At 47.5% G+C, this 22,581-nt stretch overlaps 1 protein-coding gene across 9 annotated transcripts in view; it reads right to left on the bottom strand.

Annotated features, from left to right (window-relative positions):
- Positions 1-13,319: 13,319 nt before the first annotated feature.
- LEPR (leptin receptor) overlaps positions 13,320-22,581 on the bottom strand; it is a 43,585-nt gene continuing 34,323 nt past the window's right edge. For 6 of the 9 annotated variants that reach the window (XM_055724819.1, XM_055724818.1, XM_027803972.2 and 3 more), the window contains one exon: positions 13,320-17,728. In XM_055724819.1, the coding sequence (XP_055580794.1) occupies positions 16,913-17,728 (816 nt within the window). In that variant the 3' untranslated portion in view covers positions 13,320-16,912. Of the gene's footprint in view, positions 17,729-17,759; positions 22,553-22,581 lie in introns of those variants that run through there. The other 3 variants (XM_027803975.2, XM_014279247.3, XM_027803976.2) reach the window with 3 other exon arrangements.

Below are 22,581 nucleotides of genomic sequence, written 5' to 3'. Positions count from 1 at the left end.
TCATTCTCCAGAGTCACTTCATGCTTAAACTTTTAACCCTGGCATCCCACTGCCTTCCACACAGGAACTGGCAGGATAATACACTCCAAGGCTTTGAATGCTTTCTGAAGGGGGGCATCTTTCACAGCGATGGGACAGTGTTCCTCCACTGCTGGGCCTCTTGCTTACAAGGGCCCATACCAGGCAGTGGACAGACACTTGACGGTGCCAAACACTCAAGTGCCAACAACAAGGAGATGATGCACAAGCGGTCAGTTCAGGCAGTAACTCGGGAATATCTTTGGATGCATTGTTGACACTGAGCTCCCACTTGCCAGTCTTAAGTAATGCTTCTCATCATCTCCAGGTGACTTCTTACCATTTCTGTCCCATTATGGTGTATGATTCGATTGCGATTTTTCATGCTCTCATCACCTCCCAGTTGAAGTACAGATACATGGTGCAACTGGGAAGGCAGCTCACAGCGCTTCAGAAACTCAAGCTAGTATACAGGACAGTGCAGAACATCCCCTTAGCAGCACCAATGGTAACCATCCTGGACTCTAGTTCCCCACAGAACAAAATCAAATGCAGGGTTTTTACCTTCCTAATCCTCCATGCTGCAAGCCCACCATAGCCAAAAGGCTGCCCAGTAAGATGAAGAGTGTTGCTGGCACCGTCACTGCTGGTCAGCGGAGGGATGGCACAGCTTTGTGACCAGAAAGTAGAGCTCTTGGGACCACATCTGAGGTTATGGAGTGAACCAAGAAGTAAACCTCATTAATGTGTCACCAATTATTGCTCCGTGGGACATGTACAATTCCTGGGCATTGCTTTCTCTACTATAAAAATAAAAAAAAACCCCACAATATAGATGTAAAAGAGGATGGGGAAAAAGTCCCACTTACCAAACTAAGACACTATTGCATCCTCTTTTTCCTGAGGAGACAGAAGACAAATAACCTGGCAGATGTTATTTTGCTTAATGCACTCAAATACTTTGGCAATAAATGTGGTAGGAGAGCTTGTACAGAACAGAATAAATTGCTTCAGTGAAATACTGTCAAAAAAGTAAAAAGATATGTTGCCTATTAAAATAGAAAGGGAGTAAAAGCAAATGTGTTTTGGATGAGGTTTGCTGGTATTAGCAACACTAAAAATAAGGGAAGCGAAGGGAAACGCAGCCTTTACTGCCAAAAGAAAAAGGAAAGTTCTTCTGCCTAAGGTGAAATTACTTCTTTTCCCAGTCTCTTTGCTGGTTGGTTAGTTGGGGAGGCACCATGAAGGACATCACTGGCAGAAAGGCTTCCCAGTTCCTGTGCCCCCCACCCCTCCCCAAAGGGGCAGCACAGCCCCAGAACTTCCACTGAGAAGACAGTTCCCATTTTGTGGTATTTTGCACAATCTTCTGGTTTTGTTCTTGGTTTGTTCTACCCCCTCCCCTCCAAAACTGCTTTTCTCAGAGAGGACCAGGAGGAGATTTCCTAGTACTGCCAACACCAAGCAGAGAAGACAACCAGTACCTCCCCCCACAATTGTCTTCTTTCCTCTGTGCCCTCAGTTCATTAAACCCAGATGGCTTTGTCATCTTCCCTCCTCTTCCATAAAGGTCTTGGTACTAGAGAAAGAGGGAATTCAGGTGAAAACCGATGGGAGGCTGCAGAGAGATGAATAGGACAGTATGGAAATCAGGGAAGGAAACAAACACCCTAAATACTGTAAGAAATCAATTAATTCATTGGGCAGAACTAATGAATGTTTGTGCTCCCATCTCTGTCCTTCCACTGCAGCTCAAATAACTGAAGAAGCTCATATACATCAAACAGAGGGGAATTAAATGTGGTATAACAGAGGCTGTGCTCCTGTGATCAGGCAATGAGATTTACCCTCCACATTTAATATCAGAAGTAGAAGAATTCTTGTCTTTGCTTTTAAAGGAAAGACTGAGCAAGAGCAACAAGGCGTAGGGCAGACACTCCGTCCCTGCTTAGCTTCCTTGCAATATTATTAGAAGCCTACTTGTGAGAAATGCATGAAACAGTTAACTGTGCTGTGAAGGATGCACTTCCTATCCCTTCAAAAGTTCATTTGGGAGGCTGTTAATAAGTCTTTTCACTCTCACAAGTGGATGACAAGGCTGCTGTTGATTCCCAAGTCATGCATATAAACAGATAAATATAGCAATCCAGGCAGCCCTACCACCCAACAGACTAGCTTCCCTAGAAAAGATCAACTAGCTTTCCGTATGAAAAGGGTCGCAGCTTACTAAACCGCTGAAGCTCATTTTATTAGTTTTAAAATCCTCTAAAATGCAATGTAGTTTTTAAACATAGTGTACTTCTATGCAGCCCTAAAGCAAAGCTGAGGATGGCATGCAAACACAGGAATTCCTTGTTTAATAAACAAGCATCCAGCTGTAGCCTGCAGCAGTCGGGACTTCAGGAGACTGGAAGCAGTGGTGACATAAGCCAATGAGGGTAATTCCATGGATGATTTCTCCTTCAGAAATAAGTTTGAAAACCAGAATATTTTTGTTGAAGACAACAACATTTCAGTGCAGAAGTAACATCACAGCACTTTCTGGGATGCGAGGCTGAGATGGCTGACTCCCATTTTCCTCTGTACGCTGGGCTCTAAGAGGCGTCAGGGAACAGTTCACCCTGGGGCATCATCACAGACACTAGCTTGGAAGCACTGTGCGCCCTGTAAAATATACTTAACGGAGCAGAAAAAAAAATAATCAGCAGGAAGGTGGGTTATTTTGTGCCCTGTTTTGGAAAATCTGGGTGTTCCCATTGATTCGGTTCGAGGGTCAACAGCTTTTGTAACAGGCCCAAGAGGTACCACCTTAACCTTGCCTGCAAGGGACCAGGTACTGGTTTTAGCAGGGGGAACAGGACAAGACCATTTCTTTTCAGGCAAAGTATTCAGAAAGAAAAAAGCTTGTGTCACTTAGCCAGTTCTATAGCTTCTCTACAGCCTTGGTTGTGTACAGCTATCAGTGCATGCACTTTACTCCTCTTCCTCCACCTCAGCCACCCAGTATGTATTGACAATTCTGTCAGGCAGAGCTGATTCATTCGACTGAGCCTTTTATGAATATCTAAATCCCTGAGAGGGTCAAAGTGGAAATTGGTGGTCAGGGTCACAGCTGACACTTTCAGAGAAACCTGCTGGGGAATAATTCTAATCCTCACAGTGAGGACTCACTGGCTGGCAGCCTAAAACCCAAGTATTGATGCATCCAGCCCAGTTTATAAAACTGTAGGAGGGAGGGCTGGTCTGTTGGCTGGATGTTGACGAATTCTGTGAAAAAAATAGCTGCTAACAATATTCTTCAGCTCTTGTCTTGCGTAACAGCTAAGGCTGGAAGGTCCTTGTATTTTACGAAGGAACCAGCTAAAATTCCATCTAATCAACTAATCTGATCACAGGTAATAAATGTAACAGATAAGAAATTAAGTCCTGACATTAAAGCTAGCATACTTCATTGTTGGGAAATATTTGATTTTGTAAAGTGCCAGTAATCCATCCACTTAGCTTAATGGAACATTAATCTTTTACATGGAATAGGAAAATAGGCTTACTTTGAAACAAATATTAAAGGCCCAACACTACTATGAAACAGGTTTAAGATCATTTACCCTAAACAGACAATTTCAATGGAGTTTCAACCCACTCTCTCGGCAGGCCTCTCTACATCAACCATGGAGATCCCTAGTGATGATTCTTGCATATCCAGCTCTCCGTAGAAGAAAATAACACTTCTGCAAGTTATACCTTAAACTTGTTCAGCTATCAAAACCCATCTGGACACAGCCCTGTGCAGCCTGCCCTACCCAACCCTGCTTTGGGTAGGAAGGTGGACTAGACTATTTCTGTAAGTCCCTTCCCACCTCCGTTATTCCATGATTCTGTTCACACAGTACTATTTCTGGCAGGATATTTGCAAATCACCAGCCCAAGCTGGGTATATGATCATCCAAATAATTTATTCTACATACCATTTCCTTAAAGCTGCTTAGAAGAAATCATTTTAAGCAATCTGGAAAAAAACCCCAAACCCAGCTATTGCAACTTAACACATTTAAGCCCATTTTGTTCTAACACAGACCTTGCTACCTTACCATTTACTCCAGGCAGACTTCCAAGCCTCCATCCCAAGGTCTGGGCTCAGCGGTGCCCTGGCTGGCTCAGGTCCAGTGACAGTAACTGGAGGAGACACATCCCAGTGATAGTAACTGGAGGAGGAGACGCATCCTAGCGATGGCTAGGCAGGTCCATCCCGCAGGCAGGGATCGAGAGAGTCCATGAACCACATGAAGGTGCAATAGAGCCACAAAGTGCTTCTTCAGCACAGCCCAGACTGAGCTTAACTAGAGCCCCTGGGCAGGGGTGGGGGCCCCAGGTGATGCTGCTCAGGGCCCTCCCTTCTACTTCTCACATGTGCCTATGCCTTGCAAAGTGATTTTTCTCTCTTTTGCTCCCAGGAAAAATGTCAAGAGCCACATCAGGGTTCCTCTTTATCCTAAGCATGAGGCATGTACAGCAGGCTCATCCCACCTTTTGCACTGCTGGATGTAATGGAACAGGTATTTCTTCCATAGACTTTTGCCGCCCTTTTCTGGTCTTGATCTGCAAGTCTGAGTCTGGGTAAATGTCTGTGAACTGGGCTGTGACACTTCATCTTTGAAGTCCATAAGGTGTCTAGATGACATGTCCCTACCACTTCACACTTCCTTCCTTCGGCTCTTGACGTGTTTTGATCAGCCCTGAAGAATGCGTGGCTCCAAACGGCCTGCGCAGGGCTGCAGTGAGGTTGGTACAGTGCAGCGCTTTCCCTGAGGTAAATCAGCAGCAGGATGAACACTGGCTCTCAGCACTCCCATGTTTCTTGTCCCTTTTTCCAGTTCTTCATCTTGACTAATGACATCATTCCCCTTAGGACTCACAGTCTTTTGATGGTTTGAGCCAACGTTCTGCTTTTCTCTTACAGGTCACTATACTTGGTAAATAGGGCACAGAACAGTTGTAGCCGTCCGCTGTAACTGTGTCCTCGGGCTTGCTCAGTGCTGTGCACAGACTGCCAGCACCCATTACTATCATCAACCTTCTTTACAAGGTGACTTTCTTCACTCCTCTTCTGCAGCTCATCTCCAGCTTGGTCTGCAGCACAAGGTTTTTTTGCACACACACACACACCAGCTCACAAATCCAGAGTGCAGACCAGGGAAAGCTGCACCTCACACATGAACATCTGAAGTCTTTGGCAATCCACAACCACCAGCAGAAGGACTGCGTGGACACGCAGTATTTGCAGAGCAGCATCAGCCGTTGTAGCCCAGCCTTCTCTTGGGGGACTGCTCTGTGTCAGCGCAGTGACACCTGAACAACTGTGCCTGGTCTATCAGCAGCACTGGCTACAGATGGCAGCTACACGATCTGCAGGGTTCATCTGGTAAATGCACAGGGAAATGATTTTTCTGCATGTCAGGAGGCTTACAAAGGTCTTATTTAGCTTTCTTGTTTGCATCTAGTTTTTTCGCTAGATTTAGAAAATCATGTCCGAAAAACGTATCTAATTCAGTCAGGGTACAACTCCACTAACATAACCAATTTTACAAAACAATTCATTTACTAGGCTCAGCTAATTAACATCAGCTCTCTAAAAGCATACCAAAGCAGCAGCCATTTAGTCTTTAGACCCTAATCGTGTGGGGGTTTTTTTGAGTGTGAAAAAGGATCTCAAATTGACAAGAAAAGTTCCCCTGTCTTTTGCACACTCCCTTTTGCCTACAAAAAACGGCAATTTTTTAAAACAACAACGAAACCTCCTATGTTTTAGCCTGACCATAGCTGATCCAACAGAAAGAAGTTAGAAGAAAACAAGATGAAATAAACAACAGCTGTTTAGAGCAATGAATGTCAGCTGTATCTCTGACCACTTTAATGGCAGGCAAGACAAGATTCAGGTTGTGATCTGTGTGGCGTGTATTAAACTCAATCCTAATGCTTTGTTCTGCTCACTTACTTGGCAGCAGTGGAAATACACGCTCTCTGAAGCCCCCCTCTATTTTCCCATAGATTCAACAGTAGCAGAGTGGAATGCTAAATACAGGACCAGCTGGTTTATGTCTGCTGGTGATGGAGTAAGCAGGCTGGAGGGTTTTAGCAATGGGTTCTGAAGGTGCAGGGTCAGCTTAGAAAATGTGGGGTAAAATCTCTTCTTCTAAACCCATGCTATCTGCATCATCATCAAAGCAGAATTTTTCCTTCCTTTGCTCACGACAGCCGGGCGGGCTGTGAAGAGCTTGTTCCTTGCTGGCGTTCGGCCCTCCTCGTCTGCCTCAGACACTGACGCTAGCCTGGCTTGCGTTTCTGGGCACTGTCACCACTTAATGGCTCTGGGCAGCAGCGTGAACGTGTCACAAAACAGACCTTGCACTGAAATATATCTTTAGATGTGCTGAATTCAGATCTCTGCGAAAGCTAGTGCAGTTTTAACCTTGCTAATGCAGCAACGTAGGAGCAGCTGCTTCAGCTAGATAGCTCCAAGTGGTTTAGAGAGCAATCTATTAAAACCCCAGATAGGAAATTGGATGTTAGTCATCGCAGAGTGATAAAGACAGGGCTCCTAATTCAATATCTATTTTCATATCCAACTGATTGGAAAAAGGGGACCCATAGTTATAAGACACGAAACAAAACATTGTCTGTACTTTCAGAGCATGTCTCAGAATCCCATGGTTTGAAGACAAAAGGAAACGCAGCAAACACCTTCATATTAGATAGAGTTGTAGGAAGAAATCTCCCTGCAGCCATCTTTCCTCCTGCTCCAGGTGGAAGAAATTGCCTGGGTGTGCGGGACAGTGGGCAGTGCAGAAAGGGAGCTCAGGCCCGAGCCCCCCAACAGGACACTCCCCTGGCCCTGGAGCTGAGGAGCAAGACAGTCCCCACTCCATAAGGAGCAGCGGCCGCACAGCTCTTCAGCTGGTGTTTTCATGACCACACAACTGAAAGCAGAGGGATGGCAAGCTGTTCTAGCAAAACAGCAGCAGGTCTCTGCAGCTCGCTTTTGACATTAGGCAGGCAGAAGACTAAATAATTATTTCACTGCCAGGCTTTTCTTTTCCAGATCTTTAATCATCATTGGAAGCTTGAAGTAAGTCTCTGAGTGTTTCTTTCCAGCACAAGTTCAAGCCTGCGCTGTGTCTCCTGCTGTGTCTCCCAGCGCTGCCTTGCCAGTTTTGATTTGGGAGGATTAACAGTGAGTCTGTTCCTTGGCTTTCCCATCACATCCATTCTTCTTTGCAAAGTGACACAGCTGACAAGCAGTTGGTTTCAATATTGAAGTGAGTTTCTCTGCTGAGAAGCAGCTTTGTAAAAGTAGCACCAGAAAGTTTTGTGTTTGTTACTTGTCCTTAATGCTGTGCTCAGGTTTAAAGACATAAATGGATGGTTTAAAAGTAATTTTCAGGTATGGGAAATGAGCTTCATTTGCATTCGGCAACAACCCATCTAGGACTATGCCAAGAGGCGCTGTGCTTTGCTGGTGGTAAGAAAGGCAAGACAAGACGCTCTAATTACAGCTGAAATAGAAACAGAGGTGTGCGCTGCCGTGACCTTTATCGTACACAGGCTCCACACAGCCCAGACCTTGCTGTCCACCGCTTTTCATCAACATTAAAAGCCCCCCAGGATCTCCTTTCCTCCCTCTCTCCTCATCATTTGTTTTCCCATTCATTCCCGAACAGCAGGACACTGCATTATTTCATAAGCCATCAAGACTGATTTTCAGATCTCCTAGGGAGAGTTTCTCAGTGCCTTTCCCTGCTTTGCTGATGACAGCTCTTGCATAAGAAGCTCCTGATGGGTAGTAATTAATTAGAGTTTCACACAGATAATTCACTTTTCTTTTGTTTAGGATAATCAATGAACAGAATGACACCTGCCAAAACCGAGCGGTTTTCCATCCACAAGGGTGCTGCGTATTTCCAGTTTGGCTCTTCTTGAAAGGAAATTATTTTTGCGGGTCCTTTTGGTCTTCCTGGGGCTGCGTGCCAGTAGCGCAGTGCTCTATTGTGAGAGCCACAATGCTGCCACCGCGCCTTTGTCAGTGGCAGCGTCTGGCCACGGGGTCGGGGGCTGAAATCTCTGTGTTTTATTGTTGCACATCAGAAAAATCTGTATGCACACCAGGACCCACGGATTTCGTTCAGGCCTTGACAAAATTAACTCCTGCTGCTTTCTCAGCAGAAGGAAAACTGGAAGAATGGGGTCTTCCGTCTTACAGAAGTTCACACCAGAAACCTGCATTTTAATTACTTTTTCTGCAGTAGAGAACACGTAAACTGGAATATCCACAGCAAAATCACAGCCTGGGCAACTGTTTGAAGCAGGTATTGCTCATTTCTGTGTTTTTAAATCACCCCCTTGACGCGCTGGCAGTGCTCTGAACGCAGCCCAGGGTGCTGGGGGACGACTCTGTCACAGGAGCACAGGGCTGGCTCACAGCCAACTCAGGACCCCCAAGTCTTTCACTGCTTTCCAGCCCCTTGGCACCCATCCTGAACTGGTGCTGCTGCTGAGGGGGGTGTGTGTGTGATTCCCCCCAGTGCAGGACTTTGCCTTTTTCTTTGTTGCAACTTCATGAGGTTCCTGTCATTTCTGCAGCCTGTCCTGGTGTGTCAGGCACTCCTCCATCCCCGAGCACTCGTTCGATGGGACACGAGGTGGTACAATGGAGCTGCTGAGCTCTTGCAGAGAGAAATGGGGTCTCTCCTGCTCTGCACAGACCTGAAGGCCAGTAGCTCCCTGATGGGCTAAAGGCTCTTGCAGAGTCTGATGAGGCTGGCAATTTTCTTACATAAAGAAGTTTTTTTATCATAAAACAGTCACTGGGTCAGCACGCTGAGATTTAACCAGACAGAGCAGGTCTCACTGGTAGCAGCAACAGAAAGTCAGACCCTGTGTCTCAGAGAGGTGTGGGGTGTGGGGATGCTCAGTAAGGGGCATCTCCTCTGCCCCTCGCCAGCAGTGACCCACAAAAAACAGAGCAAGTGGGCAATAGCAGGCATTTGGCTGGGGCAGTGGAGCTGCTGTGGGCACACAGGGGACATTTCTACTCTATTTGGTGACACCATCTCCCAGCCACCAGCTCCCCTGGCGCAGCCCGGTGCTGAGTGCCATGGGCTGGATCCTCTGTGGCAGGAGGTGAGGGCCATGCCCCAGCCTGGTGAACCACATCCCAGCAAAGAGGAATCAAGGAAATTAAGTGCAACATCTGTGCAGAAAAGAGGTACAGAAATAGCCGTTGGTGCTCAGCAGCTTGGCCCCAGCTGGTACCCGCAGGTTAATTTACCGAACTCACCAGGGAATGGAAACCTGCCTGAGGCTGGTGAGCGCCTGCTTCACCAGATCTCACCTGCAGGTCTTCTAAACATAAACCGTGGGAAGGAGGAAGACAGCGCCCTTACAGAGAGCGTGCGTTACCCCCGTAACTGCAGTGCATCCTCCAAAGCCACCGCGCTCTGGCCATAGCCTGTCATGTTGCCGTCTCCCCACACGTGTCAGCAGGGATAATTTGCGTTAGTGATAGTGGTAGCTTACTGCAGTACAATATACTGCAGTATAATAAAGTAGAATAATAAAACCAGCTGCATTGTGTAAAACATTATTACTCAAAATATTCATGTAACTATAAAAAGACACTCCAGAAGTGCATCATACTGTAGTATTTCTTACAGACAACCATAGAAATCTCCAAATATTGATACTTCTCCCCCAGCACATGTTGGTTTTGGTCTTGGTGGTTGTTTTGGTTGGTGGGTTTTTTTTACAGATTGATGCAGAAAAAACTCCTGCCTCCCCATCCTCATCTATCATTGGCCACCCCAGTCAGAGCAACTTCCCTGGTCTGGGCAAGCACAATGGCAGGTGATGCAGAGAAAGGAGGTAGATGCAAATTTCAGTACTTGCCCATGGAGGTGTCAGGGAGACAGTGGCTATAAAAGAAATACCTGAAGAAGTAATTTTACCTATTCTGTGTTTATTTAAAGGCAAACCCCCCACAAAACCACAAGAAGATAGCTATACATTTCTTAGGATAAAAAAACCCAACATTCAGTGTTTTCATTGCTTGCCTCCATTGGTCCCTTTTCCCCTCCCACATCCAGCTGCAAATCCTGCTTGCATCACAGGACTTTTCCTTACGTGCTCAGAAATAAGTGATCCGCTGATCCTCCACGCTCCCCAAGACAGAGGGGTGCCCCCCCAGGCTCTGTGCTGCCCACAGGGATGGGACAATTCCCAGCAGGCAGAGCCCAAGTGCAAAGCAGGACTTCGCAGTGCAGAGCAGGCGAGTGCACAGTGTGCTCAGCTGGCTGAAGGGCAAAGAAATTCCCAAGGGCTTGCAGAATGAAATAACTCAGGGTGGGGACATGGAGGATCCTTCCCCATGCAGCCCCATGCTGGGCAGTGGCAATGGCAGTGGAAGGGGAGATAGGGACAACCTGGCTCCCCTGGGACTCGGTGGCTTTTCAGGGCGCTCGAGGGCTCCGTGTTGCTATTTCTGTCCCAAAATGGGCCCAAACTTCGTGACGGGTGAGGGAGCTGCTCACCAGCTGCTCACAGCGGTGCCTTTGTCAGCTTGTTCTGAATCACACAGACACCTTGCAACATCTCATCGCAGGAGAGTGAGAGTATTTTGCTCAAAGCAGGGAGGGAGACACCAAAAACCAGCGCGGGCACGGAGCCGGTTAAGTGTGCCAGCTGCGCTGACCCAGCTGGGATCAGGGCAGGGACGTGGGCAAGAAATCTGCTTTTCAAATCAGTTAGGCCTGCAAGGCAGCCACAGAAAGAGCGGGTGTGTGAGCACCAAATGAGCCAGATTGTAGAATTGTGGAATCGTTGAAGTTGGAAAAGACCCTTAAGATCATCCGTCCTAGTAAAAGTGGGGCCCCCCGCCCCCGATTCCTCTGAGCTCTGCCCTGCAGCCGGCTGCGCAGCACGGGGCACTGCAGGACAACAGTACGTTGTGTTCCGAGAGCCAGCCGATAGAAACGTTATATGTTATACAGCAACTCCGGTCTCTTCAGGTCCAGGTCCAGTAAACTGTGAAGTGAAACTCTAAAGTTTTTCCCAATTTAAAAACCAGAGGGTGGGGATGGAGCTAGTCAGTGGGGAATCCCGGGGGACAGGACTAACCTGGCTAGGCAAGGGCTTGCTACAGCAGGCGAACACCTATTCAACAGTAACGTTGACAAGAAACATTTTATTCACAAAAATTATTACGAAATTACTCTGACACTCTTAGAAAGTGGTGTTTCAAGTTACACTCTTATCAGAGGGAAATAACTACTGTAAATGCTCCAACAAAGCAAGCCACATACAAGAAAGAAATTAGTTCACAGTTTATGCCAGGGGAAAAGAAAAACCCCAACCCTGTTTTACTGCAGACTTCACTGACTGCTGATCGCACGGCTCAGCGTCTCGAAGGCAGGCTAACACCCTGCACGCACAAAACACAAAAACTGAAAAGAGGTTTCTTGTTGCTTCATACATCAGTTGCAGTTTAAATAAAAAAAAAGGGGGGGGGGGGCATTTAACAGCTGCAAGTGATATGTAAAACAGACACATTTGATTACTTTTCTTAGACAAATGAGCTATACTGCTGAATGCTCTTCAAAATTAATTTGCAAGAGCTTAATATTAGGGCTTAGTCTGTGCTTCAGAAGCTGCACATGGTTCCTCCTAATTGCTTGTCCAGTTTAAAGTGAAAAGGCCTTCCCTGGTGGATGTGGAGCCATGGCAAAAACACTTCATCTCGCTGAAAAATGACCAGCTTTACTGGGAAGTAACGCTGGGTTATTTCTAGCCAAGGCATATGGATATTCACGGCGAAGCATTAAGAGTTTCACTATTAGGAGCAAATGGGAACTATGCTGGGTTACTCCTGCAGCCGAGCCGCAGGTTCAGGGTGGCACCACGCCCCCGGGGATGCTCCAAAATGCATTTCTGCAGCGTTTCTCTTCCCTCTCCATGCCACAGGGCAGGTGAATCCCTTCAGCACCGAGCCCAGGAGCAGCCCTGGCTGGAGGGAACCGTGTCAGGCCAGAGATGAAGATGAAGGTCATCAGCCAAAAGCCATTTTGCCCCCGGCGATCCTCTTCCCCTGATGCAGGTCACCGCCTGACCCCATTCCCTACTTTCTCCCTGTTTCTTGGCAGGGACTTCCCAGGTCTCTTGCCAAGATGGAGCTGGAGCCCAGGAGACACCAAGCGTGGACTCCTGGCTCTGTTCCATTTCAGACCGCTTAGAGCACACAGCTCCTGGTGCAATCCTCTCCTCCCAGCCCTTCACTGGGGGAAGCAGCCGTGCCCAGTGGCACCCGCTGCCTCTGTGGGCCGTCGGTCTGCGGTGGGGGGCAGGGCCTGCCTCCCATCTGGCTACAGCAGTCCAGCTGCCAGGAAAAATCTTCCTTTGGGAGATTATTACAGCAGTTGTTCTCCTCTGATAACCCTAAAGATGTCATAGTGTATTTAAATTTCCCTTCCATAGGAAGTGTGCCTGAAAGAGGGTTGTGCTTGCAGGTGTAACTGCTGTAGGGCCCTTGGAGTTCCTGTGGACTTAATAACCTTGTACGTGCTCTTAAAAATCCACAAACTCACTGCTAGCACGAGCAGAGTTCCCTCGACGTGGGTGGTGGTGTCCCCGGCACATCAGGGGGAACCGAGTCTCAGATCTCCAACAGCCACAGCCCAACCGCTGGCAGAAGAGTAGCCGCCCGGCACATGCAGCCAGCCCAGGGCCCACTGCGCCTGCCCTGCTTGTGGCACCGACCGCCAGACACGAGGCCACCCAGCGGAGTCGGGAGGGCTGGCTGCTCACAGCTCCACAGGGAGAACCACCCTGAAAATTACCTTACAAACCGCCTCTGCCCAGGCACTGCACCTGCCCATCGCTGTCCGGCCCAGGTATAAAAAAACAGGGTTTTGCTCCTGCGTGAAGCACATGGATCAGCTGCTGCGTGAAAGGAGACCACTGCAAACACCGACGGGAGCAGCTCAGCTGTGCTACACGAACATATCAACCCGAGGCTGAGGGGAAAAACTAATGGTGAGAAAAGGCGGCAGCCGAGCGACCCCAGCTCTTCGCTTCCTCTCCCACAGGCCGGTGCTGCTGCAGGAGCGGCCACAGCTGAAACCGTAAGCAGAGAGCAGGGCAGACGGCAGCAGATGGTGGATTCAGGATATGCAGATCTTGGCTTTGCACAAGAGCCAAGAACGGTGAGGAGCGGGATTGAATGTCCATTCAACACGGATGGAAATGCCAGGCTGAGAGGCAGTTTCAGGAAGTATTTATTGAATAAACTCGTACAGCTGCCTCCTGCCCTTCCCTGCGGGCTGGGACCCGGGGTTACCAGCACTATCAGAAACCCGGGGACTGCACACAGGGCACAGCGGTTGCTTCAGAGAAGGCACACGGACACTGAGGGATCGCACTGCTGCGGCCACAGTAATTACACATCTTTCCTTTTTGCTGGAGCAGAAATCAGCCGGTGTTTACAGTAGTTTTACATTCACAGTGGGGAGTTTTGTAAATACCAGATCAATTTGTTTTTCTGAGGAGCACCACTTGCTTGGCCATTGGGAAAAAGCCCTGAGCAGGACGGCAGAGAGGCACCCAGGAGGACAGCCCGGACCCCCAAAGGTGCCTGCACCCAGGTACCTCCCACAGAGGACAGCCTGTCTGCACGCCTGCTTTTTAACAAGGCAACGCTCGAGCCCAGCGGCAGGCACGGCAGCAGGCACCGCAGCACGCCCAGGCTGCAGACGCTCTCCTGCCACCAGCTCTGAGGCCCATCGGAGTCCCGCACCACAGCGCACGGTCACTCCTGCCTTTTCCCGGGAAAGCCTTCAGTGGGTCACGCGGCGGAGCCCTCCCGCGCCGAAGCGTGCTCCTGTCCTTCCTGAGTTACTGGGTAAGGACTTTGTACAGTAAAATCAATGTGAGCTTTCATTTCTTGAGACAGCTGATCTTCAACCGCAACTAAAGAATTTTTCTAGATGCTGTAATTACGGAAATCCAAACCTCATGATGAACTATGTGTTTATTATTCCAGTCTGCAGAGAACCGCACCACCCTTTTCCACATCCCAGCGATTCCCTAACCACATCCCGACACGAAGTTCCAGCGGACGCGGCGCTGCAGGGGCAGCAGAAGGGGAGTCCCTCCGGTTATACCAGGGCAGCAGCCACATCTCCATAGCTCCCATTAGCTCTGCTCCCCACGGTGGCCAGAGAAGGCTGGTGTGCAGGAATCAAGGTCTTCCACCCTAGCCGGTGCTGCCCCGCAAGGGATCCCCGTGGCGTTAGTGGGGTGGGTTTGGGGGGGCAGCGGGCCTACAGGAGCTGCCCCGCATCTTCCTGCTTCAGGAGGTGTTGGATCTGGTGGACAAACAAACCATGAGGAGAAGCAGAATCCAACACCCAGCTCTGTTCCCTGGGCACTCTCGGGCCGCTGGAGGTTGTGCCACATCAAGTTAACATGCTGGCAGGAGTGAATTTCTTTTTTCAGATGAATGCTAAGCCCAGCATTCACCAGGGTGCTAACACAGCTTTACTCCTGGAACTCTATGGGAACGCTCACGTTTCTCCCTACAGCCTCCAACCACATTTTCAAGTGACAGAAGAGTTTTGACAACGAACACAAAACATGTTGTAATTCCCCCGCCATACAGAAACAAGTCCATTAGATCTGTCATATGCAACATCCAGAAACAAACCCGCCAGCACCAGCCAGGTTAGCAGCTTGCTTGAGAAAAAGCAGTGGGCTCATCCGTAACACTTGTCTTAAATTCAAGGTGGAGACAGATACTCGCTTTGGTCCCTTCTGCTCCGCAGGATTTCTTTCACAAATATTAGTGCTTCCACACTGCTCCTGCCATTCCCTATTGTTGCTGGGGTTTGCCCTTTTGTTTTTAATTGCCTGTATAAGTTTTACATAAATTTAGTTTTGGAATACACAATGTAATCATCTTTCTTAGCTTCTCAAAATAGTTCTTTGAAAAGGCATATATACAAAAATATTTACTAACTATGAAGTAGAAAAAATATATTTGGCTTGCAAGTAAGTGCAGTTTTCTTTACCTGCGTATCCCAGAAAATACAGCGGGGGTGCAAGATCTGATTTTCCTCCCCCCGAAGCCTTCCAGCTGAGCGGAGCAGGGCTTGTGAAGGCCAACAGACTTCCCCAAGCCCAGCCAGCCAGGCCAGTCACCAAAGATGAAAAATACAGGATCCTTGGGACAAATGACTGCCTTTTCTACTGGGGGCTCTTAGAGAAGGGGTTTGGAAGAGATGTTTATTTTACAGCAGTACCATTTCTACCAGACTCTCCCGTTCAGCAACAAAAATGTGGACGTTTTACTTCCAAGTCCATCGTTTTACCTGGATAACACCCCACAATTAATGTAGCCACAAGAATTTTGATTCTCTTTCTCTTCTCACTGTACTGCCTTTAGCTCCTTCCACCATTACTTCTTCAAGGAGTGTTTTATACACCCAGGCACTGCTCAGCACACGTCGCTGCCCTCACGGTTTTTTACAGAAACTTTTCAGTTTCCTTTAAAAGAGCCCCCACAGCAGCAGCCACCAGTCTGCCATCACTGGTCAGGGCTTCACTCTCAACGACTGAACTAGAGCACTCTGACCACTTTTTCAGGTGTGGACCATTTGGGTATTCACAGGCTCAATTTAACACAGATGTCTGCTAAGCAATAAATACATCAGGATTTTGGAGAAAAGACCCCTAACAACTATATTTGGTGTCTGTACAGTGCATCCATTCACCACCAGTTCAAGCACGTACTGATGCACCATGGCCCAGTGTTACTCTTTCTGAGCGTCTGCTGGCTGCACCGGTCCAGGGCAGCTCAGCCAGTAGCACCGTTAGAAATCATTCCCAGAGGAATGCCCACTCTTACCCAGCTTCCCCCCCAAACCAACACATACTTCCATCTACACATTCGGGCACTCCTCTCCCTCTCGCCCGTGGAGTCCCCAAGCAAACGCTGAAACAAGAACAAGCTCTTTCAGCACAGTTTGCTGACATGTCTGAAGAGATACTTTACTCCTAAAAGGAGCAAAGAACCACGTGTCTGGTCTGCACCGCCTGCGCTCCCCCCTGGGGACACGTGGCCCTGCCTGGCAGCACCACGCCGCAAGCACCCACCGGGTACGAGCTGCTGGGAACTGTAACAGGCCTTGAGTAACAGCGTGAGAAAGGAGCTGTGTCCGTGCGGCGAATGTTGCTCGAATCCTTCCCAGCCCTCGAGAGTCTCCACAGCACGGCCTGCAAAAAGCCCCAACCCCTCCACCTCTCCCCAGCTGGAGCAGTCATCTCTTGTCACGCACTGATGACACCAGGGAGGTGCCGCAGGGCGCTGCCTGCGGAGGAGCAATGCGGTGGCCGTGTACGTTCGTGGCAGCAGCTACAGAGGGCTTATGGCGCTGCCCATGGCTCTGCCCCGCGGACAGGCCACAGCCCAGCCCGGAGCTACCGAGCATCGGCACGGGCGCTACCGGGATCACATCCAGCCCTCTTGGCCTCAACAGCCACGGCACAGAGTCCAATTTCACATGCAGTTCTCCAGCGGGGCGCTCAGACATACACCTACCAGGCATCAGGGACAGGGAAGTTGGCACCAGGGACTAATTTGAACCCCATCAAATCTCTAAAGGAAGGCCTCGCATTTGACAATTAGGTTGAGACGTGGAATTTCTTCCTACTAAAATCCTGGCACTCGAATACAGAACCAGTTACCCGGCTTCAAAAGAGGAGAGCTCCTGAAAGCAGTCGGGAGAGGGGAAAAACGGAGGAACGTATCAACGCCTAAAAACCCATTCAGAGTATCAGACTACACTGGGATGACTTACGAGTTTTTCTCTGTGGTCTCCTGCACCTTGGCAGCAGTCATCTGAAACTGCGGCATGTACGGCACAACAGCTTTATATTTAAGGCTACTTTGGATAAACGCATTTAAATTAGGCGGTGCACGCTGAAGAAACCCCACATCTTTGAGCAGACTGGTTGTACGGAATTGACACATCACCCTGGACCCTTCTGTTACAAAGATGTCATTCTCTTTTTTTTCCAGTGATGTTATCCCTAGGTAATACAGGCTCCGCTCAGGACTGTCTCCATCTGTGAAAGCATCATCCTGCTCTGAAGGCTCAGAAAATCCCTCTGAAGAAATAAGGGAAAGGGAAAGAGTCTTGCTGGGCTGCCTGCCAGGCGGATCAGGTAATATCAGAAATGCCCCATTTCCCACCTCCCAAGAGCTACTGGACAAGGCGCCGGTAACTAAGGAATCTTCCGCTAAGAAGCATCTATCAAAACAACTTCTTAGATTCATTTTCTGTTCATAAAGCCCACTTGATCTGGAGTCACCGATAACGGTAGCGTATTTAATATCGGGCTGCCTTCTAATTTCTCCACTGCTTTTGTCATCATGGGAGCTCTCGAAGAAGCTGCTACTATTGAAATGGCTGCTAGAGCAAGCAGAATCACGTTCAGAGTCTTGCATTTTTGTAAACATTGAATCAATTACTAAAAAATCTTGTGTGTCTTCTTTTTTCAACGCTTTAGTAACACTGATGTCTTCCAGCACTATTTCTGGTTCCAGAAGAAGAGGCTCAAATGACATTGCTTCGGGGTGCTTGATAAAAAGATGCTCAAAAGTTTCAGGCTAGAAGAAAAGATACATTTTAATGCTCATCTATTACTTAATAACTTTATTTCAGCATGAAGCTATTGATTTTAAGAATCACAGAGAAAACACCCATTGCTTTAGTGAAAAGTATATAGTTGCAAATCCTCCACAACACATTTCCTCTTTAGGTCTGCGTGTAGGTGAAGACTGACAGGACAAAAAAAGCGAGAACCTGCCTGTGCGTCAAGGCTCGCAAAGCAAGCGCTCGGTGACGTGCTCAGTGCTCCAGCCAAGACAGCGCGTCACTTAAGCTGGAACAGAAACAGCTGCGTGGTCCCATTCATTTCTACATTAATGAACATGCGCATATTGTTAAAAACACACGCAAGTGCTTTGCAAGACAAAGGTCTTATACCTTTAGATGTCCTTGGCTTTTTATTTAGATTGCATAAACAGACTTAATCATTTACATGTCCACTAAAGTAACTTTCCCTGCTAGGATTGTATCATTTAGGGTAAAATTCTGCCTTTCTGTAGTATTTTTAGGGCGTTCCCATCTGAATAGTAGCTGTACGCTTGAACTGCGTCAAGAGAAACAGACATTTATTTTGGAAAAATGTACGCTTTACTGCTACCTAATAGATATGCACATACAACATACAGCGGCCCGAGCCAATGGCAAAACTGCAACTCCTAGCTACAAAGGAAAAATCACTTGAAAAAACCACGGATTTCCTAATGAATTCAAGACAAAACAAATAGATAAAACCAGATTTTGTGTATATTAGCAAAGCGTGTTGTACAGCAGGAAAGCTGCCAGAATGGCTATGAACATGTCAAAATACTTAGACTAGTATATAATTATAGTGTACTCACTGGCACAGCTTGGGCTACTACTTCGGTCTAGACCAGCTATCGGTATCGTCGGTGCCCTCAGGTGGCAAAGCTGGCGAGCTGGTTTCCAACTGCTCTGGGACTTGCCCCACACAAGTCCATCACCTTCCCACACCGAAGCCAGCCTGCGCACTGCAGCCTCTCCTACTCTTCAAAATAATGTCCGTAACTGCATCTAAAATGAACCAGCTACTGAAACGAGCTGCTACTCTACTGTACACGGCAAGCCAAATAATCGTAACTTACACTTGTGCGATGAAAGCCATCCTTCCTCTCACAGGTTGGCTGTGAGTTGATACAGGAACAGAGACGCTGCTGTGCGCAAGCAGACTAACAGGCCATCGGTGTATACTGCCCACAGCAGCATTTTTAAATGGGGGACGTATTAATAGGATGCTTTTGAACAACCAAAAATCCACATTTCCTCCTGATATACTGGCCCGCCGACAACCGGCAGCTGGTTTATCCTGCATGGAGATGATTTACATTCCTCCCCAAATCTGCTTGCTCCCTCACCCCAGGCCCCCGGTACCTGCTTTTACAAATGCATGTGGGTACCACAGAAAACACACAGGTAACGTTGCCTGCCAAGATTAAATACGTCATGTTCAAAGACAGGTGCGGTGTTTGGCAAAGGCCACCATCTGTCAACTCAGACACATCACTTACTAAAACATGTCCCATATTTAATCAAATACAATGCATAATCCAGCATCCAGAGTAGACGTAAACCTATAGCATGTCAGCAACTGGAGAGTAAGCTGGGTGAATGGTGCTGTATTTCCACAGGATACACACGTACGGTAGAATCTGGGCACAAACTCTGTTCAACAACAGGCAAAGCAGTTCTGTAAAATGGGAGAAAAGTCATGGCCTCAGGTCACCCGTTCCCCAGCTTTGCTGACCAGATGCAACGAGATCCAACCACAGCAGGGATTTCAAGCAGCGCTGCTCCCCTGCTCAGTCTCGGCTTTAAGCTGTATCTGTCTGACAAGCAAGAGCCTACCCCCAAGCCGCCAGCCAGGCACCACGCCTGAGACAGGCTGAAGTCAAACCTCCTTTGCACTCCAGTGCAAACACAGATACATCACAATACACCATCGGCCCAATTCTGCTACAACCAGATTTTGACTTTCGCAAATATTTAACTTTACACACTGCAAACTGGCCCACGGACATAGCAGGGTAATTTAGAAATGCATGAGCCTTTGCAAAATTGGTGCTAATTTCCCTGTAAAATACTTGTGGTTGTGTTTAAGTAATTTCTCCAGCACTAGGTCCTAAAGCTTTTTTATTTTTATTTACTATTTTATTGAGCAAAAGGAATTTTTATGATTTTGACATCATGCATACATGTAAAGGCTTGTAAGACAGTGTCTCGATGCAAGACTTGCCTGGTTTTGATGCTGATTTTAACTTCTTGCTGCTGTGAGATCAGGATAAAATAATACTCTATAAACACAGTTCCGGGGTACCAAAACCCAAGTGTACTATAGTGAATATACAAAGTAACGATCAGGTGTTGACTCAAGGATTTAATATCGATACGTACCAGGACAAGACAGAAGTTCTACATCAAATGCCTTCAGAAAGACATCAGAACTTTCTGGCAGTGGTATATCGGCTCTTGTTATGTAACTGGTGCTTATTACAGCTAAGGAAAAATGCCATACACTTACCACATGCTGCTTTTTCTACTGGAAATTCCATTCACGCGTACAAAAGCAGGATTTGGTCCTAAAAACACTGTTTCAAAGAATGTGTCCTGGCCTTGGACACTTATGAAGCGGGAGGTGATCATGCTAATCTGAGGACGGGCACTGCACTTTCAGTGCAATTAACTAACATTAAGCAACGTTTTCCAGTAAGATTAGTACAATGTTCAGAAGAGGCATGCTTTCTACTGCATAGCAAGCTGTCAAAAGTCATGTCAAACTTCAATTTCTTTCATACTTGCATGCATCATTTCTTTCCCATTAATTATGGAACAAGGAATATGAATATGGAGCAGTGCCACCAGGGTGTCAGCTTTACCCTCCTTCCCTAATTAAAACTTCATCACCTTTCATACACTTATTTCAGCTCTGCCAGTCGGTGAGGAGAATCATTTCCAACATGCTAAATCCAACGTACAAACTTCATGCACCTCCGCAATCGGGGACAGTGAGGATTGTCACGAGTGCCCTTTTGCTATAGATGAAAAGACGAAATACAGGGGCCTCGGTGCCACTTACACCCCTGCAATTATCAGCTGCTGCAAGAGCCCAGCCCTGGCCATGGAAGCAGCTGTGTCAGACCACTCAGGGGTTTAGTGACCCCCCGCAGTAAAACACGCTTCGCTTTCCAGACCAAGGCAGGGGCACAGGCTCAGCTAACACCAGCCAGTGTGACTGCTACCGCCAGCTGGGAGGACAGCCACTCTTCCCTCCGTCCAACCACAACGGCATCTTCCCCAAAGGAAGGGCTTCCAGGAGCTTCATTTAACATTAAAAAATAGAGCATGGTTCATCAAAGAAGTAAAAAAAGAAAAAAAAAAAAGCCACAGAAAATTGTAAGTAAAAAAAATGAGCAGAAACTGCCCAACCACCACAGAGATCAGATTTTCCTGAAGGATTTCTGGCTTGTTTTTTCAAATACAGATCTAACGTTGGAGATTATTCAAGGCATCTGCACTGATGTGGCTGCATGTTTACATAGTAACAAACAAAGAAGCCACATAACACACACATCAGTATTTTCAGGAAAAAGCAAGCAAGCAAACAGGAAGGCACAACACACACCCAATTTCTGCATTCTCTGAGTTGCTGCAGCACCCAAATGCCTGTAAAAAGTTCAAAAGACTGTAAGGGGACAAACAAGTACTTGTGCAAGTAAGAGATGTGATCGCTTTGATGTGCCTGAAGTCAGTGGAAACTCCCAAGCCAGCTCTCAATTGGAACAAATACTCGACTGGAATTTAAAAAAAACAACCACTTTCAAGTGAGGTCAATAACTGGGCAGATTTGGCACTCAAGCTGGATAAATCCCAAACCAGTCTGATATCTCTGCTTCCACGGCTGTGTCCTGAGAAGGGCTGGGCTCTTTCAACTCCTTTTGAAAGCCAGGGCTTGAAAGTATTCAGCCCTTTGCCAGCCACAGCCTCAGCAGGGCAGTAAACAAGAGTTACAAACGCCAAATCAAAAGTGCTTCTGCCTGTGCAAGTGACAAACTGCACTGTTTCAGTCTGTAATACGGCACTTGCTCCTCATTTTTGTGAGGGCATTTTAGATTTATGACAGAGCTACTTCAGGATTCGTTATATTTAAACAACTCAGCATTGTATTGTATCTGTGCTTCCTGTCTTCTGAATATAAATAGAAAAATCTTCTAACAATTCTGTATAGGAAGCCTGGGAGCTGGCCCAATGGTTCAGCAGGCAGTGACCATGATTAGACTTCAAAGAATGTCCATTCTCTGTTTAAATGAAATGAAATAAAATAAAAGATGAGAAAAGAAACCTTCACTGGGAACGCAAATTAAATACCTGAAAAATCTTCTGCCTTTAGATGCTCTTTCTTTTAGAAATAACAGCCTTGAATTCAGATTATTTTCTCTATGGTTTCACCCTGACGGACTCCGGGACCATGAGAAACTGCCTGCTGGCGCAGAGAGGGTAAGTCCGTGTAAAGCCTCTTGTCACAGCTCATCACACCACAGCTCCCGAGCCACACGCCAAACGGAGAGGCAGCTTACCCCAGCAAAGCACATGCCCTTCGATACACACGTGGTGCTCACCGAGGTGCATAAGCATGACACATATGGGATTCTGCAACTGATTTACTAACTACCCTGCAATTTAAACATTCACAGCAGGTGTTTGGTCTCTGGTCCTGACCCACTTCCAGAGGCTGGCTTCAAGGGGCATGCTGTGCTGCCCGTCCCAGGGGCTCCCAGCTGCTTCCTTCAGTAATTCAGGCAGGGTCTAGCCTAACCAGTGGGGAGAGGTCAGTACTGAG

This window comes from Falco cherrug, chromosome 12 (assembly GCF_023634085.1).
Source record: "Falco cherrug isolate bFalChe1 chromosome 12, bFalChe1.pri, whole genome shotgun sequence".
Taxonomy (NCBI): Eukaryota; Metazoa; Chordata; class Aves; order Falconiformes; family Falconidae; genus Falco; species Falco cherrug.
The sequence above is the reverse complement of the archived record's forward strand: the minus strand, read 5'-3'. Positions and strand labels throughout refer to the sequence as shown.